The sequence below is a fragment of the Pyxicephalus adspersus genome, chromosome Z, assembly GCF_032062135.1.
Source record: "Pyxicephalus adspersus chromosome Z, UCB_Pads_2.0, whole genome shotgun sequence".
Lineage (NCBI taxonomy): Eukaryota > Metazoa > Chordata > Amphibia > Anura > Pyxicephalidae > Pyxicephalus > Pyxicephalus adspersus.
In genome coordinates, this window is record NC_092871.1 from 15,345,473 (window position 1) to 15,368,425 (window position 22,953).

The following is a 22,953-nucleotide window of genomic DNA, read 5'->3' on the forward strand; positions in this document are numbered from 1 at the left end:
TAGTGACCCCTTCTAAATTATTCCATCTGCACCAAATACTCCACTTACTAAACAGCATGGACAAGATATCTTAGAATGTACCTTCCTACATTTAAAAATGCCTCAAAAATATTTTCTACAGACCCCATGTCCAAGTAGGCAAGGTGCAAGGGGAGCCTGGCAAAACAACAAAAGGAGCCAGGTGAAAGTGTCAGATTGGGCAACCCAGAAAGGCAGCCAGGTGCAAGTGGAGTCCTAGGGCCTGAATCATTAAAGCTCTCCAAGGCTGGAGAGGATACACTTTCTAAAGTGAAGCTGGGTGATCCAGCAAACCAGGAATGGATTTCTTCAAAGTCATTTGTTATTTGCTAGCAAATGTTTTGAATCCTGGACAAGATCCATTCCAGGTTTGCTGGATCACTCAGCTTCATTGATCAAAGTGTATCCTCTCCAGCCTTGTAAAGCTTTTATAAATCAGACCCTTAACCTCTACCTGGCTGCCTTTCTGACTTGCCTGACCTACCCATGCATATGGCTCCCTTTCTGCTTCATCCAAAACCACACCTTTTCACAACTGACTCCCATAGTGTTATACTACACTTCTAACTTGCTCTCTTTTCTTGCTAAAACATAAAAATGGAATATGCAACACTGACCTTTTTCCTGCCTCCAGGCGTCAGTCTGTGTCTGTGGTGGGATAAAATATTGGCAAAATGTTTTCCTATGCTTTATTATTATTATTATTATTATTATTAAACGGGATTTATATAGCGCCAACATATTACGCAGCTTTAGCTTTCTGGGTAGTATTCATGTGGTTCAGTTCAAGTATAAAAACTGCCCAAAGACGCAATACTGAACCTCTAAATTGCTGCTAATAAACACAACTGCCTGAAAACGGCTGTGATGTTAGATACAATAAACAAATTTATACAGCAGTGCCGTACATTAAAAACAGGTTCCAAATGACAGACTGATACAGACCGTGACAAAGGAGGAGGTGAGGACTCTGGCCCAAAGAGCTTACAATCTAAGAGGTGGGGAAAGTAGGTTTTAATCGAAACTATTTTTCTGCAAGCATTAAAACACCTAAAAAGGCTTGCAAAACTGCAGGTGAGAACTTACTGTTATCCTTTAGAAATCTATTCAACCTATAATACTTTCATCTAAGATTGAATACTACTCTATAAGGACCTCAATTTTTTTTGGGCGATTTGACAATTTGGTAACTGCACCTCAACCTTACTGCAGTCTGAATATAACCTAAGGACTCCATTGATTCCCTTGTGGGAATCAATTACTACCACTAAAACACATAGACCTGGATGATTTCCACGAGGGAATGTATGATTCCCTGTTTTATAAATAGAACACTAAGTGTCAAAGCGGACATAAAATCAAAATTTTTATTTTACATAAAAGGGTAGACAATCCTTTTATTTAAAGTAAAAATTGTATTTTTTTTTTTTTTTTGCAACATCCGGTTACCAAGACAGAATAGGATACCTACGTCATGCCTTCTGGAAAGGATCTCGGCTGCTCCTTCTGCGCATGCCCTCATCTCAAGCATGCGCAGATGGAGTCCTTTCATAAATGGAAGAAAAAAAAAAGCCAATCACACTCCCCATCCAACACGATCTTGGGCCTGCACAGATTGGTTGATGTAGGAAGTAGAACCTGGAAGAAATGAGAAGATGATGTCAGCTTCCTTTTTGCCGGGTCGAAGACAGATACCAGGACGATGCGGGACTTAAATGAAGAAAACTTCCAACAGATAGCTGGGTTTTGAGTTTAGTTCTGCTTTAAAGCGGAAATATCTCTAAAAAGTAGGCCCCACTCTGAAATGTCTCCCCCACTCAGTCTGGTGTGGGCTGGACACCAAGTGCCGCCATGTTCATCTAGGCTCTTCTTCCTACATCGCCCGACCTTGCAGTGTGCAGGCCTGGGATTGAGCTATACTGTAATTGCAAAAATGACACAGTTATGGTGGTTATCCATCCATAAAGTAAAAAATGTGCTTTAACCACCCGGCTGTTAAACCGGACCTTGTTTCGGGGTAAAAACACTTGCAAAAAGTGTTAAACCCGAACTTTTCTCAGGTAGTTAAACAAACGTTATATTGCAATCCGATTGTCATACATTGTATTACAATCGGATTACAACTGTAAGAATATACTTAACCGGTCCCCGCAGCTCCTCCGGACACGTCTTCTCTCTAAATATATATTTTTTTTTTTACATGATTGTGTGTTTCAAACTTTTTTTATATTTATGATATCTACTAGACCCTTGTTCGGACATATTTCAGTAAGTTACAGGTCTACAATTTAAGAAAAAAATTTCATGAAAAACAGTGTACTGCTTTTGGCACAGAAATCTAGACATCAGTGAAACGCCCAGGTCCTTAAAGGAATGTTTATATTTATGTTACTGCAGTTAGAAAATAAAAACAAAAGGCTAGTCAACAAAATATGTTATTATTAATGAAAAATAAATACATTATTAGTATAGCACCTGTTTAACTTACACAGTGCTTTGGCAAAATATATTTGTTCCAACAACATCCAATATTATTCAGTTGGGGTTTACATTCTGAGAATAATGGGACATGCAAAAAGCTCTATTAAGGTAAACAATAGACAACATAATATTTTAATATTAGTTGCTTTGTTGCACGATGACTTTAGGCTGGGTCTACATAGACGTTTTTTAAAAAAACGCATGTAAATGTTCCTATTGCATTTATATGCGTTTTTTATGCATTTTTATTAGCGTTTTAAAGAATGCTAGAAAACGCCTATGCCGCGTTTTCCCACATTTTTTTGAGTTTTCCCACGTTTTTAAATCATTTGTGTATTAAGTGCTCAAAAAAGCGGGAAAACGTCCAATTGAAATCAATGGAAGCGTTTACCTGCTTTCAGGCATTTTCCAGCGTTAACCCAGCGTTTAAAAATGTTTAAACCTTGCAAGCAACATTTAAGATAACCGTCATAAACGTGCCTCAAGGAAACGTCCTGGTGTAGATTAACCCATTGGATTTCAAACAAGGGCTTTAAAAGCCTCAGGTTAAACCCTGGGGAAACAGTGTGTGTAGACTTAGCCTTAAATTTATTTTCATTTTATTTATTTTTTTAATATAACCAAAAGCAGAAACAGCTCATTAAACATAATACAATGAGAGTACTAAGATGGCGCTTAAAACCAAAGCCTTTAATAGGACACGCAAACGGTAGCGTGTACCAAGATGGCCGTCTAGTTAACCCTTTCAGGTCTTTTGTTGCCAAGAGAGACGGGCGTTCGTCATTTTCATTGGTGAACCCTGTCCCCGCCCTTAGATTGGTAGCCAATGTGACAATGAGGTGGCAAAGGGAGCAGAAGACTATTGGCTGAACGGGCGCTCATGCTGTTTCCTGTCACCAGAGGGCTTCCTTGCACAGGTCGGTGGTGAGGGGGTAGTCCGGCACCGCCATTTTGTCAGCCCGCTTGAGTTACTCGCGTTTCCATCAGTGAGGTGAAGAGAGGATGGGGGATCATTACCACCGAGGCGGATACCCTCCCGGACCTCCCAGGGATTTCCGCAGGGATGACCGGTGTAAGTGAGAAGGGAAAATGGTGGTGAGCACAAAGCCAGGGATGAGAGGGCAGAGATCATGGGTGACTGGGAGGAACAATGGCTAGTCTGCTCGTACATTGGCCCCATCACAGCAGACACACAGGGGCCCGGGGCTCAGGCTGTGAAAGGCTTCATGTTGTTTATAGGCCGAGACACTTTGCAAATATTGGAGTAGAAATGCATTAATATTTGTATATTGGTTTACCTCACAGGACTTCTATTCAAATATTATAAATGATAAAACAAGCTGTGATATCCCTGCCTGTGTGTTCACTATTCTGTATAATGATTGGTAACCCATAGCGACCAAGCTGGATCCTTGCATGGTGTAGTTGATGGTTGCTATGAGTTACCGTGAGTTATGAGAAGCTGATGTTGTATTTACCTATGTGAATAGGATTCCATGCATAGGAAAGATCCTAGTGTATTTTATATTCCTGGGTCTTAAATGTAAAAACAATGGGTTGGGGTATATAGAGCTCCAATGTAGACACATAAAGTGCGATGGGCCCCCATTCATTGCAAACGCTTGAAATTATTTTTTGTTCACATCAAAGTGGCCCAGCGCGGTGCATTGGGGCTCTGAATGGCCCAGGTGAGAGCCAAGGTGATCCAGATATTAAAGTGGAACCAAATTGGGGGTGGGGGATAAACATTGCAATCGCCAGGTTCTTTATTGTAGAAGGGACAGGCAATGTCTCTTCTGCAATAAAAGAAATACAACAGTGTGTATGATCCGGCATAGCTGGCTGCTGGGAATGTATGGACCCCTGTGCACATGTGCAGATGTTACATCATTCCCAGCCTGAGGAAGCCCTAGGTGGCGAAACGCGTAAGATTCAAAGACATAAACGGCTCACCGAAATATACCAGTATACTGTATGTATAATGTGTCAAACCCCACCCCATAATGATCCAATGGGCTGGTGGTTATGTATGATTATTGTTTAATTATGAATGAGTCATTGTATAAATACATAATTATTATCACTCAAAACTTGGGCAATTAAACCCCTGTCACTTTCTTTCTCAAAAGTTTATGTCAATTTATATATCAAAGGGGCGGCCAAAGACAGATAGAGGATAAACTCACTTTTTCTCATTCCTGGCCTGGCCAATCAGGATGCCTGAAGATGCCCAACCAGGAAGAGGATTGGTTAAAGCGTACCTAAACTCACAATTTTCACTTTACATAAAAGGATAGAAAACCCTTTGATGTAAAGTTTAAATTCTGTTTGTTTTTTTAAGTGCAACATCCTTTAAAAAAAAAAAAAAAGGATGCATCACCACCCTCTAATTCTCCATGGCCTAGGCGAGCGCAAAGCCTTCCGGTATACCTACGTCACGCATCCCGGGAGGCTCTTGGGTGTTTCTTCTGTGCAAGCATGAGCATCTCCGTCATGCGCAGGACCTTTTTGGTGAAAAGGAAAAAAAATTGCTGATCGCAGGTTTTTTTCCAACCTACATCACTCGATCTCGCACCTGCGTCGGGTGATGTAGGAAGAAGAGAGGTGTAGATGGTGGTGAGCCGGCTCAGGGGCAGATACCGGGGCAATGCGGGACCCCATGGAAGACACCTCTGGACCGATCGACTGCATTGCGGGATTAAAGGTGTTTTTTTTGTTTTGAGTTTAGTTCCTCTTTAAAGTATGGTGGCGCCTGCAATGGAGCAATGACAGGTGAGTTTATTTATAAAATCAGGCGGAGGAGTTCATTTTATTGCAGAAGAGACATTGGCAATTTTTGGCCAATTGCATTGTACAGGGCGGGGGGGGTGTCACCTGCATCTTCCTAATTTCAGAATTGTGATGAGTTAATTTTTGGCTGGGGCAGCGAGGAGCTGGCAGGGAAGCTTAACCTAATGTTTGCATGAAGCTTCACGTTAATGTGAATCTGGGGCTTGGTGAAAAATATCTCTCTCTGCATGAATATAATTGGCTCCCTGGATGGTCAGATGTGCAGGGAATGTTTACCAGGTGAGTGAATGTGTATTGGCACACATCTTTCTATAGAGCTCAATGGTATTCATGTACTCAGTATTTATGACTTGCACAAATCTGTCCCATATCTGTACATTCTACTTTGTATTTAACAAACCCACGTCCTGTGATGTCGGCCCTGTGCTCCCCATATAATCCAGTCCTGGCCTAACCTGCCCTTCATAGTGATCAGTAAATCTGCATCAATCATATAGTGTATGGCTAGCTCAGGGGGGATCTGTAGAAAGCAGCTGGGTAAGCATTTTATTCTACCAAGGAATTCATCAGAAACAGCCTCAGCTGTCAGCCACCACCACCATTATCATCATTATCACACAGTATTTATATAGCACTGACATATTACACAGCGCTGTACAAAATCCATAGTCATGTGACTAGCTGTCCCTCAAAGGAGCTCACAAAATAATGTCTCTACCATAGTCATATGTCATTACCACAGTCTAAGGTCAATTTGGTGGAAAGCCACTTAACTGCATGTTTTCTTAATGTGGGAGGAAACCGGAGTACAGAGAGGAAACCCACGCAGACACGGGGAGAACCTGCAAACTCCATGCAGATAGTGTAGTGTAGCAGCCACCTTGCTGCCTATTTTGTTTAAAATCAACAAATATTGGTTTGGTTTGAATGGGTGCTTGGTCCTATGGGGTGCCTTGGTGAGGTGCTGCATGAAGAATCTGCCCAGCTTTCAGCAATTCTCCATCATCCCAGCACAATTGTAAAAGTTGTCTTCTAATTTTACAGCTTGTTCAGAATACATAAATTAGTATATGGGATCTGAGCCCTGGTTCAAAGTAACACATAGCGTTATTCCTGCCAACACGATATGGAATCATTGTTACTTAAAAATTGTCAGTGAGGAGAACAAAACCAATATGTGATTGGATAGAAGGAAACCATGTTTGTGAGAACTTAGTGTTAAGGTGTTTGTAAAAGGACAATTGAATGATGTTAAATTTTTTATCATATCTTGTTTCAGATTACAGCCATGGACCAGACCATTATGGCCCTCCAGGGGGAGGGTTCCCACCTCACAACAGACCAGAGCCCATTAAGCAGGAACGGGACCCGTTTTATGACAGGAGACCTATGGATCCAGGACCTCCCATGCATACAATGGGTAATTAAGGCAGAATTCCTCTTCATACAATTAGCGCAATATAGAAGGTGCCTTTGGTGAAAATTTGGTTCATTATAAAGTAAAGTCAGCTATGATGTCCATGAAAAAGCAAAATTTCTCTTTTATTCATTGGCCAAAGCAATTGTACCTTTTGGTGTGTTTAACTTAACTGGAGATAGGCCCATAGGAAGACTTTTTCTTCTCCTTTGGGCTATATTCCTCCTAATAGGTAGAGCCACTTCTGTTTTTATGTAGTATCGATTGGATTGATAATCCAAAAGCCTTTATACTTTTTCAAATCATTTGTTATTCCTCTTTTACTTTGCAAAAGTAGGGAGAGAGGGAAATCCTTTCACTTGGCAGGTGGCCACTTCATAAAATAAAAAGTCCAGTGTTCTCCCCAGCTCCTTTAAACTAGGTGCACCACTGGCACTGGCACTTTTTAGTAACCACTCAGCTATTTCTGGGTGGTTACTGATGAGTTGGGTCACAATACAGGGGCTGCCACCCACCTACAATTTCTTCTCACCCGGCTTAAAAAAGTTTCTGTGTTGAGTACTGAAGTGAGGTGGTTTGTGAAGCCATTGACCCACAAAAACCACTTGGATCAAAGGAAAGCTTCATTTGGGAGATCTATGTGTTACTTCACATTACATATCCTGAATTGTCTCTACAAGGCCATATTACTGAGATGTAAAATCTGAAATCTTGCCCCAGAATTGTGTCTATAAATACATTTTAGTCATCAAAATGCACTTTATCTGAAGAAGGGCAAACTATGGATCCTTCATTATATATTATATCCTCTATATTTATCTTCTTTTTATCCTTATTTTATTATATTTTGGAATCCGGAGAAAAAAAATGATGGTCTATAGAGAAACTTACCATATCATTTGTTTTATGCTGTTTTAGCTAGACCACCATTGCCTTAGGCTACAAACACACGAAATAAAATAACGTTGGAAAGGATTTTTCACTAAAGGGTCTTTCACGAAACAACAACATTTTTTTCTCTTTTGCAGGCATAAAGACAGAGTTTAAACAGGAGGAGCCTGACCCTGGTTATCGAGGTTCAAATGCATCTGGTCCTGCTCAGCCTTTCCAGAACCGCAAAAGACCATTTGAAGATAAAGGAAGGGGCTTCTATGAACACCGCGATGACAGAAGGTGTGTACATCCAGCAAATGCCTGTTCTGTAGAGAAATTTACAAATTGGTTTGTTGGGGTCAACTGGTCACACAAACTTTACTGTTCAAGAATGTGCTAATATTTCAAGGAAAGCTCAAAGCTTTTTTTTATAATGTTAGTTTACCAATATAATATTAAAGATTCAGAAACAAATATCATTGTTAGATAGGTCTGATGTAGACAACTATTTTGTTAGTCATGTGCAACACACAATCTGTGGCAATTAATCCATACCTAATTATAAATTTAGTGCCTTGAATGCAGCATGCAGCTTATATTGGGGAGATGGCTACTTCCATCATAGCATTCTCACATAATTTGCTTTGTGATGGAGTTCCTTTTCATCTGCATAATGTACTCTTTTCATGGGTACCCTTCATCTCTCACCCCTCAAAGAAAGTCCTTCTAAAGGCTGGATAAATATTTACAGTGTATCATGTCACAATAAGGTAATGGTGAATTATTTTTGTCAGTTTTCTTAGAGGTAAAACTTTGATGCTTGTCTTCCAGAGCACGGTCCCCACAAGGCCGCGGAGGTGATGATGAAGATGACCCGTTTGATGAAAACATTGTTGTCTTGGATAATTGTGAGTAATATTTGTTGATCTCATGCAGCCGATTGATAGTAAATTTATGTATAAGATGGGATTTGAACAGTAGGACATCCTTATATTCACTCTAATCAATAACTGTCTTTAAAGAGGACCTACCACTGAAATTATGCCATTGCTGAACTTTATCTAAATGCTAATTGCCTGGATGTGAAGCTGATTGGTGTCAATGGATTCAGTCACATACCCGAAACAAGAATTCATACAACTGTACTGTAACTAGCTACAACTATACACAGATACTGAGCTAGTGATCAAGAAAGTATAAAAAGCAAAGGATCAAAACTTTAACAAGGCAAGCTGTATTTTTTTAAACCAGGCAGAGAGCTATAGAACTGGTGGTAAACACTTTGTAGATGGCAAAAAGGAGTAACTAGCAATGGATTTGCGTTCTTGAGAGCCCGGTGTGATGAAGTTACTCAGGATCTAAAAAATGCTAATATTCTGTACAAACAATTGATCCTCACTATGAGCTGGAATGGAAAAAAAATATGCGTGCTACTTCCCAGGACACTAAGCCTGTCATACCTGAGCAGAAGCGGAGTCACCTTCACCACAGGGTCTGCTGTATTCCCCAATGAATGCTGAACAAATAAAAAAATTTGTAGCATTACAGCTAGTATCACTTTTGCCAAGAATGCACAAATTATTTTAATGGGAAGGGGTTAGAGTTTGATTTTAAAATTTTAATAATATAAGCATTTTTCTATTACAGATAACAGTGATCTGCACTTTAAGCTCAGCAAAGACCGAACTACAGGTTTCCCACTTACCATGGAAGGTTTTGCTTATCTCTGGTCTGGAGCTTGAGCTACACATGGGGTCAACAGGGGTCGGGTGTGCTTTGAGATAAAGGTAAGGTCTAAGTGCTATGGGGTTATTACGTTGTCCTGTTGAATAATTAATACCTGCTGTTTCCTAAATTGCATTTCTTTCCTACACAGATTAAAGAAGAAATTGCAGTAGGGCACCTCCCATCCAGCGAGCCTGATCCCCATGTAGTACGTGTCGGCTGGTCTCTGGATACCTGTACCACTCAGTTAGGTATGGTTATGATGAGGTTATTTCCATGTGCCTCAACTTCTCAACATACACTGCTAATTGACTGCCAGCAGGTGTTGCTTCTTGTCCCACACCAGCAACTCCTAACAAGTATCAGATAGTGATGTTCGTGATTCTATACCAGTTATTGTGAATATTTAGCTGTAAAATGTTTCTTTTTGATTCATATTTTTTTTTCCTGTTTAACAGGAGAGGAACCATTTTCCTATGGATATGGTGGAACAGCGAAGAAATCTACAAACAGCAAGTTTGAAAACTATGGGGAAACCTTTGCAGAGAATGATGTCATTGGATGTTTTATTGTACGTTGCCCCCCCCCCCCCTGTCTTGGTTATAATAATTTTAATTTTAAGACATGGCATAACTTTTTATGTGTACTGATGTTGTAGATGTTCTGTGTGGTAAATGCAAGATGGATCTCTAAGACAGAAGCCTCCATAAATTAATTGAAGTGCATTCATGTCTGTATTTTGTATAGGGAGTAAAGATTTAACCTTGTTACAGCAAACATTTCCATAAAAATACAAATAATGCGCCAGTTACATTTAGACACAGTTTTTATCACAGTATTGTAAAAAAAAAATCCTGATTGCTTTTCTTTTTTTTTCCTTTCTATCCCTGCAGGATTTTGAAACTCGGGGAGACATAGAGATATCCTTCTCAAAAAATGGTCGGTATCTGGGTACAGCTTTCCGTGTGCCCAGAAATACTATAGGCAGTCAAGCCTTATACCCCCACATCCTAGTGAAGAACTGCTGTGTAGAGTTTAATTTCGGACAGAGAGCTGAACCCTTCTGCAGTATTCCACCAGGCTTTACCTTCATTCAACATGCCCCCCCCTTTGAAAGAATACGTGGGACTTTACCCCCGAAGAACAAAGGAGAGTGCGAGGTGAGCCTTCTGCCAAGAGAGCAGAGGACCGTTTTAGACAGCAGCTCCATTTGTGTATTACAGCGTTTGCATAATATTGCATTTGTCTTTATAGATTCTGATGATGGTGGGACTTCCTGGATCCGGGAAGACAACCTGGGCAATGAAGCACTCAGCAGCAAACCCTGAAAAGAAATACAATATTCTTGGCACCAATGCCATCATGGAAAAGATGAGGGTAGGAGAGCTCTCTTTAAAGTTATGCAACATTCTTAGTATTCTGTTTTTCTGGTGTGTAACTGTGCAAGGAAATAAAGGCCGAAGGTTTAACCCTTTCGCTGCCATTGCGGTATCTCCTAATTTCATTGACTTGCAGGCTTTGTTAGTTGAACTAATAAGAGCGGCTGTGTCAAGTTTGCCTGTTCCTCGGAGCAGGGACTGTAATGGTGGGTGTCAGGATAGAGTACAGTAGGAGAGTTAGGAGTAAGCCAGGTAGAATTCAGTTTAAAGCATTTTTAGTTTTGCTGCTTTCATACCATGGCTGCACTGGTTGGGGTAAAAGCTAAGAGTGCTCAGACAGCTGCAGCAGAGGGAAGTGATTACATTAGCAGTATAATGTAAGCCTGATATCTCCTTTAAAGATAATTTGTCACTTTTCAGCCCCTTGTAATAGCAAAAAGAAAAAAATAAAACCTATAAATAAACCTTTCCGAAAAATTTTTTAGACACCGTGTAGATGCAAATAGGAATTTAGGTGTGCTCTGCTGGTGCACGAAAACTGTAAATGGACCTGAAGTGTTCACAATCAATCAAGGACCATCATTTGTGCCCCAAATCACAGTTTTGCTCTATTTCATATTCTCATTCGTTTCAAACTTTAATACCCAGTTAAATTCTGTGCTTCTAAAGAACAAAACAAAAGCAAACCTCCAGTCTAGTCAGTTCAGGAAAAATTGCATTATAAAGTTTATTAGTGGATTCCATGTCCCCTTCTGTAAATGCTGTATGTGTGAATACTACTTTAAAGCCTGTTATGGGGAGCTGACATAATATCTTCAAACACATACATATACTAGGTTTGAGGAAATAGTTAAATTGTGGAGGATCCAGTCCAATTGATACATATTTTACCAGTATATCTTGTGAAATTGATGCTACTTCTGTGTTTGGGAAATGTATGTTTACTGATCAGTTATAAATGACAGCAGTAGTTTTAGGTAATTAGGTATCCTTTAAAAGTACTTCAGCAAACTAATGCAGAATAATGAGGAGGGAAGCTAGCAAAATATTCTGCTTCTCAGTGGTGAGCAAAACTTTCCCATATCCTGCACATTTTCATGATTTTGGTTACTCTGCCCCCCAGGTAATGGGTCTCAGAAGACAGCGTAACTATGCCGGTCGCTGGGATGTTCTTATTCAGCAAGCCACAAAGTGTTTAAACCAACTCATCCAGGTAGCCGCCCGCAGGAAACGAAACTACATCCTAGATCAGGTAAGATGACGAATGGGCCGCGCAGTGTCAAAATTTCTGTTTTGAACAGCTGCTTATCTTCTTGTTTTTAAATCTCTTCTTAGACCAATGTCTATGCTACAGCCCAACGCAGGAAGATGCGACCGTTTGAAGGTTTTAAGCGCAAAGCCGTCATAATCTGCCCCACAGATGCAGACCTACAAGATCGTATTGTTAAACGAACAGATGAGGAAGGGAAAGATGTTCCAGACTCTGCAGTACTAGAAATGAAAGGTAAAACATTATTTTTTCTCATTCACTTTGCTTTGAATTAACAGATCTGTTTTAGTTAAAGTAACTTCAGGATTAATAGGACATGCAACACTTGTTAAACAGGAAGCCAAGCTCACCTATAGAATGAGCATTAATGGTTGCTGATTCAGACATCAGACTTATCTGAATATCCATCTTCCAGCAGCATGTTTGCCTCACCTTTGTATCCCTGACACTCGTTTTCCACTGCTGGAAGTAAATAAGAAGTACTGCTGGGTATGGAGAAGTATATAATAATGTGACATCACTGTTGCTTATTAAAATTGAGTCAGGTCTGTCACATAGGGAGTCTCTGGATGGTTTTCATCATAGCAACTTAAAACCTTTATTTATGTCTTTCATTGCTCCTGAAGGTTCATTGAGGGATAGAGGGAAAGGTGAGCTTTTGCTGCTAAAGAGAGGGTTGTAACGAGAACCTGTTACTTTTGTCTTGTTTTGGCAAAGTACATATTTACTTTGTTTATGGTATGATTTGACAAAACCAAAAAAGCAAACCAAAATCTACCAATAAAATTGGCTGACTTCAGTTGTTGAAACTGTGACTTAGCTCTTACCGGGATGTTTGTCCTGAATGGAGTGGAAAAAATAACTGTGGACTTCTGCATCAGATAGCTGAACTCACCTTAAATGATCAGGTAGGCCGTTGTTGCAGAAAGGCACAGGCAATGTCTCTTCTGCAGTAATGTCTTACCTGCCTGATTGCTCTGGATTTCAGGCCACAAAGCTGAGTTGTGCATGTGCAAGGTTGGCTTTGGTTGCCAGGGAAAAACTGCAATCCTTGGTTTCCTAATGTGCGCCAAAAATGAATGAACTACCGTGCACCTGTTGAGGGGTTTTGTCGTCCTGGTCAATCAAGATCTCCGTAATGAGGAAGATGGTGGCACCCTGCAATGAATGTCAGTGAGTCGCATTGATTTAGTTCCACTAAATACTATGAACCCATGAATATATTTTTTGCATGCAAAAGAGATCAGGCAAACAACATGATGCTGTAGATGTTGGAATTCATAGGTAAAAAGGAATATTTGTCTCCTTACCTCAGTGTGTGTCTTATACTAAGGAAATAAGAAACTTACAAAAAAGGAAGATGTAGATGTTTTTGTAGAGGGTTTTTATCATCTAGGATGCACCATTTGAGGATTCTTTATTTTCCAGCTAATTTTGGCTTGCCTGAAGCTGGGGAGTTCCTAGACGAGGTGATCTACATTGAGCTGCAGAAAGAGGAGGCTGAACAATTAGTCAGACAGTATAACGCAGAAGGAAAGAAGGCTGGTCCCCCTCCAGAAAAGAAGTTTAGGGGTCGTGGAGGAGGGCCTCCTGGTGGTGGAGGAGGAAGAGGAGATGGAGGCCGGGAAGAATTTCAGCGCTTTGACAACCGGGGCCCTCCTGGAGGAAACAGGGGAGGATTTCCAGGTAGAGGAGGAGGTGGAGGACCTGGATACAGAGGTGGTGGAGGAGAGCGAGGCCGTGGTAAGTACTATATCTGTCATTCAAATGTAACAAGCTTTTGCATTTTACAGAGGGGCATCGGGGTGGGGCATGACATTGTGGGAATGACCTAAGAAAGTAAAGAGTCTGGAAAATATTACAGCAGGTAGAGAGGGTATCATTGTAACTATTTGATATCATGATTTTACTTTATCGTATATTTTATTCTTTGAGGGCATGCTTTTAGTTGTTTAGCACTGCTCAAACTTTCTATTAGCCTGTAATGTTCGTGGCAACCACATCTTTTTAGGTTACCCAGGAGCTATACTCTGTTATCCGGTGTGGGGGGTGTATGGGCATACAAAATGCATTCTTGATTCATTTGTTAAAATAGAATGTTGGGCAAAGAATAGCAGGATATGCCTTTATAATTTTTTATATTCTGGTTTTACAGGATTTGGTCGAGGTGAAAATTCTCAAAGTCGATGGTCAGGAGGCTCTCAGGATAATGGTTCTGAACATAGAGGAGGCTTTGGCCATAACAATCAGCATCACTACAGTCCAGGAGGAAACCAGGGTGGCAGTTATGGTGGTGGGAACTCGTCAAATCTATCCCAGAATGCACCAAGCAGTTACAGCCAGGTATGTACCTGTTTGACTTAAATGTGTACTATTGCCACAGCTTTAAAAAGTAGGAGCATTCCTTTAATAATTGCTTCCCCTTGTTTTTCACCAGTCTGGCTTTGGACAGGGCGGCTATGGCCATGGTGGCGGAGGTGGATACAACCAGGGTGGCAGTTACGGCCAGGGCGGAGGAAGCGGTGGCGGCTACGGCCAGGGCAGTGGAAGTAGTGGTGGCTACAATCAAGGAGGTGGAAGCAGCGGTGGCTATGGTCGTGGCGGCGGAAGTAGTGGCAGCTACGAACCAAGCAGCGGTGGTGGCTATGGCCAGGGAAGTGGAAGCAGCAGTGGCTACAACCAGGGAAGTGGAGGTGGGTACAGCCAGGGCAGCAGCAGTGGCTATGGCCAAGGAAGTGGAGGTGGCTATGGCGGCCAGAGTTATAACAGCAGCACTCAAAGCTATGGTGGTTCACAAAGTTACAACCAAGGGTATAGCCAGCCTCCTTCACAGAGCTCCTCATCCTCCCACTCCTCCTATAGCCAGTCCCATCCACAGTCGGTAAGTGCTACTCATTAATACTATATTTTTATTTATTTATTATCATTTTTTTATACTTTAAGCTAGCCTGACTGGCTGAAAACTGCTCTTTAGAAACTGAAGTCAGTAAAATGTAATATGGAAATTATTTTTTCAGAAAAAAAAACATTAGTTGGTCTGCATTTTGTGGCGTTTTTTTAAATTGCTATAGTTCAACATTATTCTCAGATTGGCTGGCTATACATTAGCACTTCATGTACAGCTTGGCAGCAGTGGAGCTGCAGTCTATATTTTTTTTTAGTTCTTCACCCCACCCCCATATTTATAAAACCTGGTTCTCTTTACTCTCTTCACTATCAAAATCTATCCCCAGCTTCATCCTCAGTCCAAAACTACTGGCAGACAGCCCTGCCATGTTTTTCTACCCATTTGTGCCATGGGTAATCACACTTAAATTTTTGCCACATATTACCATCTGATTATACAAGTAGTGCAAGGGTCTACATGATGAAATTGAACAGATTGAAATAAATGAATAAAATATTTTAAACAGATTGAAGTTATGGCATTATGCCATGGCATTTATAAAATTATATAAGGTTGTACAGTAAAAGTGTAAAAGTTGTGTTCAGATTTACCTTGTTTGTAACATGATTTGTTTTGGGTAACCTCATCTGTTTATACATGGAGTAAAAAATAAGATCAGGTAAAGATGGCTAATTAAAGCATTTGGATCAAGCTAACATGACGCACTAAATACATGTGGACGCAGAACTTGCTGTAAATGCTACTATGAAGAACATACCTTTTTACTATACCCATTGTTTGGCACACTTTATTCACACTGGCCATGAGGTTGTGGTGCGTTTACTGCTTCCTCTTGCCAGGGAACAGAGTGCATTACATCTTTTAGTTAGTTGCAGACTGCATGTTTTTTTTGAATCAATATCAGCAGTGAGCTTGCTCCAATTTGACTATTGCAAGCTAGGGAGCTTGCTATAGTCAAATTGGAGGCTGTGGAGAACATGTGTGGTGTGAAAAATATGCAGGATGATGAGGCAGGCAGATCTTGCTGGGTGGTAATTAAGCAATGTACAAAGTAAATGTGATGGGGTAGAAAAGATTAGACACAGTAAGGCCCCTTTCAAACTTTGTATTAGCGGCACTAAACCTCTGAGACTTGCCTGTCCCTGTTCAATCGCATTCTCCCTTTTTTTTTCGCTAGAGACAGTCTTTGGCCATCTTGCTTGGCCTTACTAGAATGATGTAACTCCCGCACATGCGCGTGGGCATTCAGATATGCATCTCAGTGATTTTGACAGTTCACCGGTGCGATCAGGCAGGTAAGACAGTTTATTACAGAAGGAACATTGTCTGTCCCTTTCTGCAATAACCACCTGCTTGATTCTGTATTCTGAAAATGTGGATTTAAGTCCACTTTAAAGCGTGCAGTAAATCTCTCCCGGACACATAACTACTGATATGTGCACAGGAGCAGCAAACGACTACCTCTGGTTCTTCCTTCAAAGCAGATAAAGCAACCACATGGCTAGAAGCTTCATGTCACTTCCTGGAACCGTTTCCCAATCTACAGCGACATGAACACAACTTCATGCACAAAAGCCCAACCTCTCCCAGTTTAATAGGAGCATGGCTCAGAGGTGCAGTGCATCGCTGCTGTTGACTGCAAGTCTGAAATGGTCCTATGGGAAAAGTTTATAAAGCATCTTTAACAAAACCCAGCAATGCCAATTATACAACACTGCTTAGAGCTCCACTGATTTGCGGAATCTAAAATAGCAAATAAAATAAAAGGTGGTAGGAAAGCCTGTTTGTCATGTTACTGGCTTTCCTTGGAGCAGCCTTCTGTTTATTAGGCAGGACGCCTCAGGCTTCACACTGCTTTCTGCATTGAATGAGTCCTAAAACCCAGGCTATGGTGTGGAAAAGCATTGCATTGGACAGTGGTTAGCCACTGTTCATTTTGAAAATCAGTATTCTCCCCAGAGTTTTTTAAGCTGGGTAGGAAGAAGCTGTAGGCAGGTGGCAGCCCCTGTATTGTGACTAAACTTTCCCGTTACCGCCCAAAAACAGCCGGGTGGTTACTGGTTACACCCAGCTAAAAGGGGCGCTAAAAGAACACAAAAGTTGTTCATGGGCTTTTTAAACAAAGCTTTTCCTAATTTGTTCTCCTGATGCTCTATTTTTATTTCAATATATTTTTTACATCTTGTCTTCTAGTATGGAGGAGGCCAGCACTGGAACCAGTATTCAAGCCAAGGACAAAGCCAGAACCCTAATCAAGGTCAAACACAAGGCCAAGGCCAGTGGAGCCAGTGGAATTACGGCAGCGGCGGTGGCTACGACCAGTCTGGTCGATATGGTGGAGTCCAATGAAATTCTGTACCATCCAGTCACCAGGAATATGATGATAGCTTGTTTTTGTCTTGCGCCAGGACTAAAAAATCGTAAACCATGTTGGATTATCTCACCATCTTTGTGATCCAAATAAATTCAGACACTTGTGCCGCATCTGATGTGAAATATTGGTTTGTTAGCACCAAGACAAGTACTATGTAATAATTTTACGGTGTCTGAACAGGAATCCATACAATGAATAGAATCCCTTTTAGCTAGTAACTGTTGTTTCTCTGGAAAAAAAAAACCCTTTCAGAAGCTTTCATTCCATGCCATGTTAACAGTGCAGCCAGCCACATAACTGACTGCACATACTTCTATTTAATTTTTTTTCAAATTTTTTTTATTTTACCCTTTTCAGTCTGATCTATTAATATTTCTGTGTATAATAATCTGTTCTGGTCTGCATGGATTTCTAATGCGATATCTGTGTCATAGGCTCTAACTTTATTTTTTCCTTCTCCCTCCTTTAATGACAAAGTGACTTTGTTATTTTATTGTAGAATATTAATGTTTTACTGAATTTTCAGCTGTTAAAAAAAAAAAAAGTTTTGAAATTTAAGATTTATTTGCGTGACATGGAGGCTGAAATGGCAACAATGTATTCTGTTTTTGAGTTTTATTGCACATTATTGTGTTAAAAGCATTTGTATTTTTTTTATTATTTGAAAAGGAGTGAACTTTGAGAAAAAAAATATTGCTCTTGTGTATTTTCTTCACCCTTGTCAAACTATTACTACAGTTTTATCTTCTTACATAACAACTGCAACTCCATGCATAGAGGTGACCAATTGCTAGGAGTACAAAAATAAAGAAAACGTTATATACACTGTCACCTTGCTAATGTGAGGCATGTTGATGCTGGGTGCGGTCAGCGCATCCCGTGATCCCTATATATTCATCTGCGTGGCTGTTGCTGAGATCTGCTGTGTATGTGACCCAGGGGAGTGGAGATGTAACTGGAATTAACAAGGGGCAAGGTGAACAGGGTCTCTTATGTATATCTCAAGCAAACAAACATTTTTTTACGTTTTGAGTACATGGGGAAGGAATAGAACCTCTGTCAAGTTTCTTCTGTCCCCAGTAGCAAGAGATGAATCTTTCAATGGCTGGCTTCTTTGTGAAATTGCTGGTGCCTTGGCTTTTGTGCTCCCCCCTCTACTTTCACTAGTTACTAAATCACTGACCCAGAATAAGTACATGATGAATGTTCTCTGTGCTTTTATTTTGCTTGTTACCGGAAGTGGTGGCTATCACTTTGCAAAGACTGCAAGGTCAAAACTGGGCAGTTCCATCTGTAAGGAGTTGCACATATTGTTCAGTATATGTTGCTTCCATAATGGCGTTCATCTCGGTTTACCAATTGCAATACCATTTGTTCTGAATAGCACCCCAGGAAACCTTCAACAGAGGACTGCACTGCTCCTGAAAATAGTCCAGGTCCTGTTTTCTGGCCTCTGGAACTTTGCAGAGTTGCAAATGCACTACATTTATGTGTTAATGAGCCCTAGCTTAAATGTACCTTGCTAGACCACATTATTATAGCTTAACAAACCCAGCTGGTTTCAGGTTTGAAAAGAATGTCCTGAACATGTCCCTTGCTGTTAAATCTAGAAGTGAAATCTGTACTAAACAGACATTAATCTGGAGAGCTATGTAAATAGATTAGCAAGTTAATTACTTATTTGTTGACAGAGCAGCAAGCCTGACGGTATACAGACAAACTGGGATTCTCCAATCCACTAAATCAGTGTATGCCAATATTACTATGCTCAGAGGATCAGGCGGGTCAGTAATCTTTGTTGTCGGCTTTTACTTTTCCCACCATTCCTGTTACTTGGCAATTTCATATTTCTTGATTAAACAAATCCCTCATCTGCTAATGATGCTGACACTAGCCAAGCTTTGTGTAACATTATATTAATCATTTCCAGTATTGTTTAATTCTTTTGCACTCAATAATTTTGTTATACTGCCGAGTGTATTTTCCAAATCTTTTAGTTTTTTTTTTAAGAAAAAAATATGTCAACAGTCAGTTTTATGTGCCAAAAACCATGTAAAACAGTGTATATAATTCACCCATTTGTGTGGTATGTTTTGGTTGTACAGTATAAAACATTGCACACCCTGCCTGCTCTTTGCCAACTTGCTGTTATCACCACCCCTTTAGGGTAAATTCACACGAGTAATTACAGGGCAGCTGATTTCCAGCCAACTTCCTTCTATATGCTCTTTATTCTGAGACAGAGCCACTGCTTTCATTCATTTTTAATGTTAATGTTCTCACTGGCCATGAGGTTGTAATGTGGTTACTGCTTCCTCATGCCAGGGAACGTCTGCCTCTGGAGAGATGCTACATGTACATTCTCCAAGCAGTAGCACTCAAGAGAAAGAATGGGGGCGGGCGGCATTGATCAGTACCAGCAAGTCTCAAATGTACAGACACTCCTTTAGGAACCAGTGCTGTGGAGCTGGTGACTGAGCAGCTGGCAAGGTTCTAACCTCTGGGAGCAAGGCAGGATGAAAGCAGCTCTGAACCTGCACAAGAGTGTGTAGGAGGCAGGTAACCTCCCTAGCGGTAATCCTGAGTGTGGCTTGGGGTGAATTATCCATACCAAAAAGCGGTAACCCCGAGCCCCATGTGGGGTGGAAGTGCCCCCGCTTACCTGGTAACCGGTGCCCGCGACGTCCTCCAGCAGTGCCGGTCATCTTCTTCCCCTGGCGATGCTGGCCGGCATCTGTGTCCCCGGCGTGTGAATGTTGGGGATGTGAGGCCAAGGGAAGCAGATGCTGGCCAGGCATCTGCGTGCGAGGGTGTGGCTGGGGGGTGGGACCAGATAGGAAATTTAAAATTGTACGTTTTTTTAAATGTACCGCTTTTACATTTAAAAATACTTAATATGCATACCGTCAGGGAGGTTAAATAGCAGTTGACAGACGTCCAGCTTCCCTGTAGCTCTGGGCGCAACCAGCAGTGTGAACGGGCCCTTAGTAATTACCTTAAATTGTCTCTCTCCTGCAGACTGCCTTTGGTTCCTTCATGTTGTATTGTTTTGTTTATTTTGGCACTGTTTCAAAACCAGGGCTCCGTGGAACCCCTGGGTTCCTGCAGGTTGCTAGGGGTTCCTTGAGCAATGAGCAGTTTGTGTCTCTCAGGTCAGTTTGTGACTACAATGATCTTTTTGGCTATTTGTAAGGGTGACATTTTTCCTACTAGACGGCAATATAAGAGGGATTCTTCCCACTGACCATCACGCTAATGGTACTTTGAGTTGTGGATATTGTAATTATAGCCGGAGTTCCCTGAAGACCTAAAAGTTATTTCAATGGTTCCCCCATGTTAAAAATGTTGCTTTTAGACATGAAAAAACTATTTATGGCACAATTATCCCCTCACTTAAACCCTAAAATTTACCATCATGCTTTAAGTTGTCTGTCAAGCAAAATAAAAATTGTACTTTAGGATGAAATGGGACAAGATTACAAATCTTGTTTTTTGTGGGGATTTGTAAGAGATTGTTTTCCTTGTTTCTTGCCTGCTGCCTATAGTTTTACAGTGACTGGAAGTGAGGGGAAATATACAGGGACACACATACAGTAATACACATCTAACAGGGGTTCTAGACTACTGTATTGAGAGTATTTTTATATCTGATATCTTTATTGCTATAGAAGAGTTCCCCTGAAATCTCTCCTGGTAAAACTTCAGTAGGACAGGAAGTGAGGGAAAATCTTTAATGTAGTCATAGCACTAAAAACTATGCAAACCAATAAAAAAATATTTCAGCTGGTCTCTAAAAGGTCAGTTTTATTCTTAACACAAAATGTTGGTCCAACAACAGCTCAAATTTCAAAATCTTGACTGCAAGATACCCACCATTATTACTGCGGCTCTAACATTTCCCCTGAATTGTAAAAACTCCTTCCCTGTAGTCACCAATACTATACTATATGCAGTCCAGTTTTGGGCACCAGTTCACAAAAAGGACACTGTTGAATTGGAGAGAGTGCAGAGAAGGGCTACTAAAATAATAAACGAAATGGAGGAGCTCAGCTATGAGGAGAGATTAGCTTAACTGAATCTATTCTCCCTTGAGAAGAGATGTTTAAGGGGGGATATGATCACCCTGTATAAATATATAAACGGTCCATATAGAGAACACTCTTCCCATTATTCACTTTTGAGATTGTTACAATCTTCCAATAGACGCAAATAAAACTTGTGCAGAGCCTGGAGAGATGGAACATGTGGACACCTGTAAACTCGTGATGTCAGTGCTTGGAGCTGAATTATGATAACTGACCAATGTATGTATTGTCTATGTTGCTTTGGTAACACGACATGATTGGTAATAGTCACAGCAATGCAGCATGGTAGACATGTTCACTGAATGGCACTTCAGCCCTATACATATGTATGTATCGTAGTCTGCTGCATTGAAAAAACAGCGCAGGTTTGACTTACACTGCATCATGACTGGTCTGTGTTATGGATGGACTGTTTTATAAATGGCCCATGCCTGTGTTGTGTTACCGATGGCCCCTGTTATGAATGGACCTTGTTGTGTTACATATGGCCCGTGTTAGGGATTGACCATGTTGTATTATGGATGGCCGGTTTTGTGTTATGGATGTCTCGTGTTAGGGATGGCCGTGTTGTGTTACGGATGTCCCGTGTTAGGGATGGCCCGTGTTGTGTTATGAATGTCCCGTGTCAGGGATGCCCCGTGTTGTGTTATGAATGGCCTGTGATAGGGATGACCCATGTCGTGTTACGGATGGCCTGTGCCGTGTTACTGATGGGCCGTGTCACGGATGGCCCATGTCGTGTTACGGATGGCCCGCATTGTGTTACGGATGGCCCGCGTTGTGTTACAGATGGCCAGTGTCGTGTTATGGATGGCCCGCGTTGTGTTATGGATGGCCCGCGTCGTGTTACGGATGGCCCGTGTCGCCCGTGTCGTGTTACGGATGGATCGTGTCATGTTACGGATGGCCCTTGTTGTGTTAGGGATGGATCGTGTTGTGCTAGGGATGGCCCATGTTACGGACGGCTCGTGTCGTGTAAGGGATAGATCGTGTCATTGTTACGGATGGATCGTGTTGTGTTACGGATGGCCCGCGTTGTGTTACGGATGGCCCATGTCGTGTTTGGGATAGATTGTGCCGTGTTACGGATAGCCCTTGTTGTGTTAGGGATGGATCATGTCGTGTTAGAGATGGCCCGTGTCGTGTTACGGATGCCCCGTGTTAACACAACACACTATCAACATTTTTATGCAATGCAGTGGTAATACACATAGGATTCTTAGGGTTGGAGCTAATCGCTATTTAAAGTCAGCCAGGTCAGCCAAGTAACTTACTGCACTGGGAAATATGTTTTTCTTCTGTTTCCAATGTAAAGCTGTAATACAAGCCTCACTTGAACCCATATTACTGGACTACTTATTTTGGACTTCAGTTTGCCACATTGTTTAATGTACGCATATGGATCCCAATTATCTGTAAAAATCTATTATTCACCCTGCTCTCTCTTTGTTGACATTACTCCCTGTACTCCCCAGTCTGATAACCCATTGTCTCTCTGCTCCTTAAAGCTGCGTACACACTTCCAATTTTTATCGTTCAAAATGAACGACGAACGAACGAGGAACGATCGATTGGGCAAAAATCGTTCGTAAAAAAAGTAACCGACGAACGAGGAAAGTCGTTGGAAATGAAC

At 41.2% G+C, this 22,953-nt stretch overlaps 1 protein-coding gene across 1 annotated transcript; it reads left to right on the plus strand.

The window, feature by feature from the left end:
- Positions 1–3,391: 3,391 nt before the first annotated feature.
- Positions 3,392–17,316, plus strand: HNRNPUL1 (heterogeneous nuclear ribonucleoprotein U like 1). The gene is given in 16 exon segments (XM_072430810.1): positions 3,392–3,571; positions 6,569–6,709; positions 7,735–7,879; positions 8,411–8,487; positions 9,227–9,366; positions 9,456–9,555; positions 9,763–9,875; positions 10,198–10,464; positions 10,559–10,681; positions 11,807–11,935; positions 12,019–12,187; positions 13,382–13,696; positions 14,109–14,296; positions 14,391–14,834; positions 16,074–16,156; positions 17,055–17,316. Coding segments are annotated over 16 exon segments (2,766 nt in total). The 5' UTR covers positions 3,392–3,501.
- Positions 17,317–22,953: the final 5,637 nt, after the last annotated feature.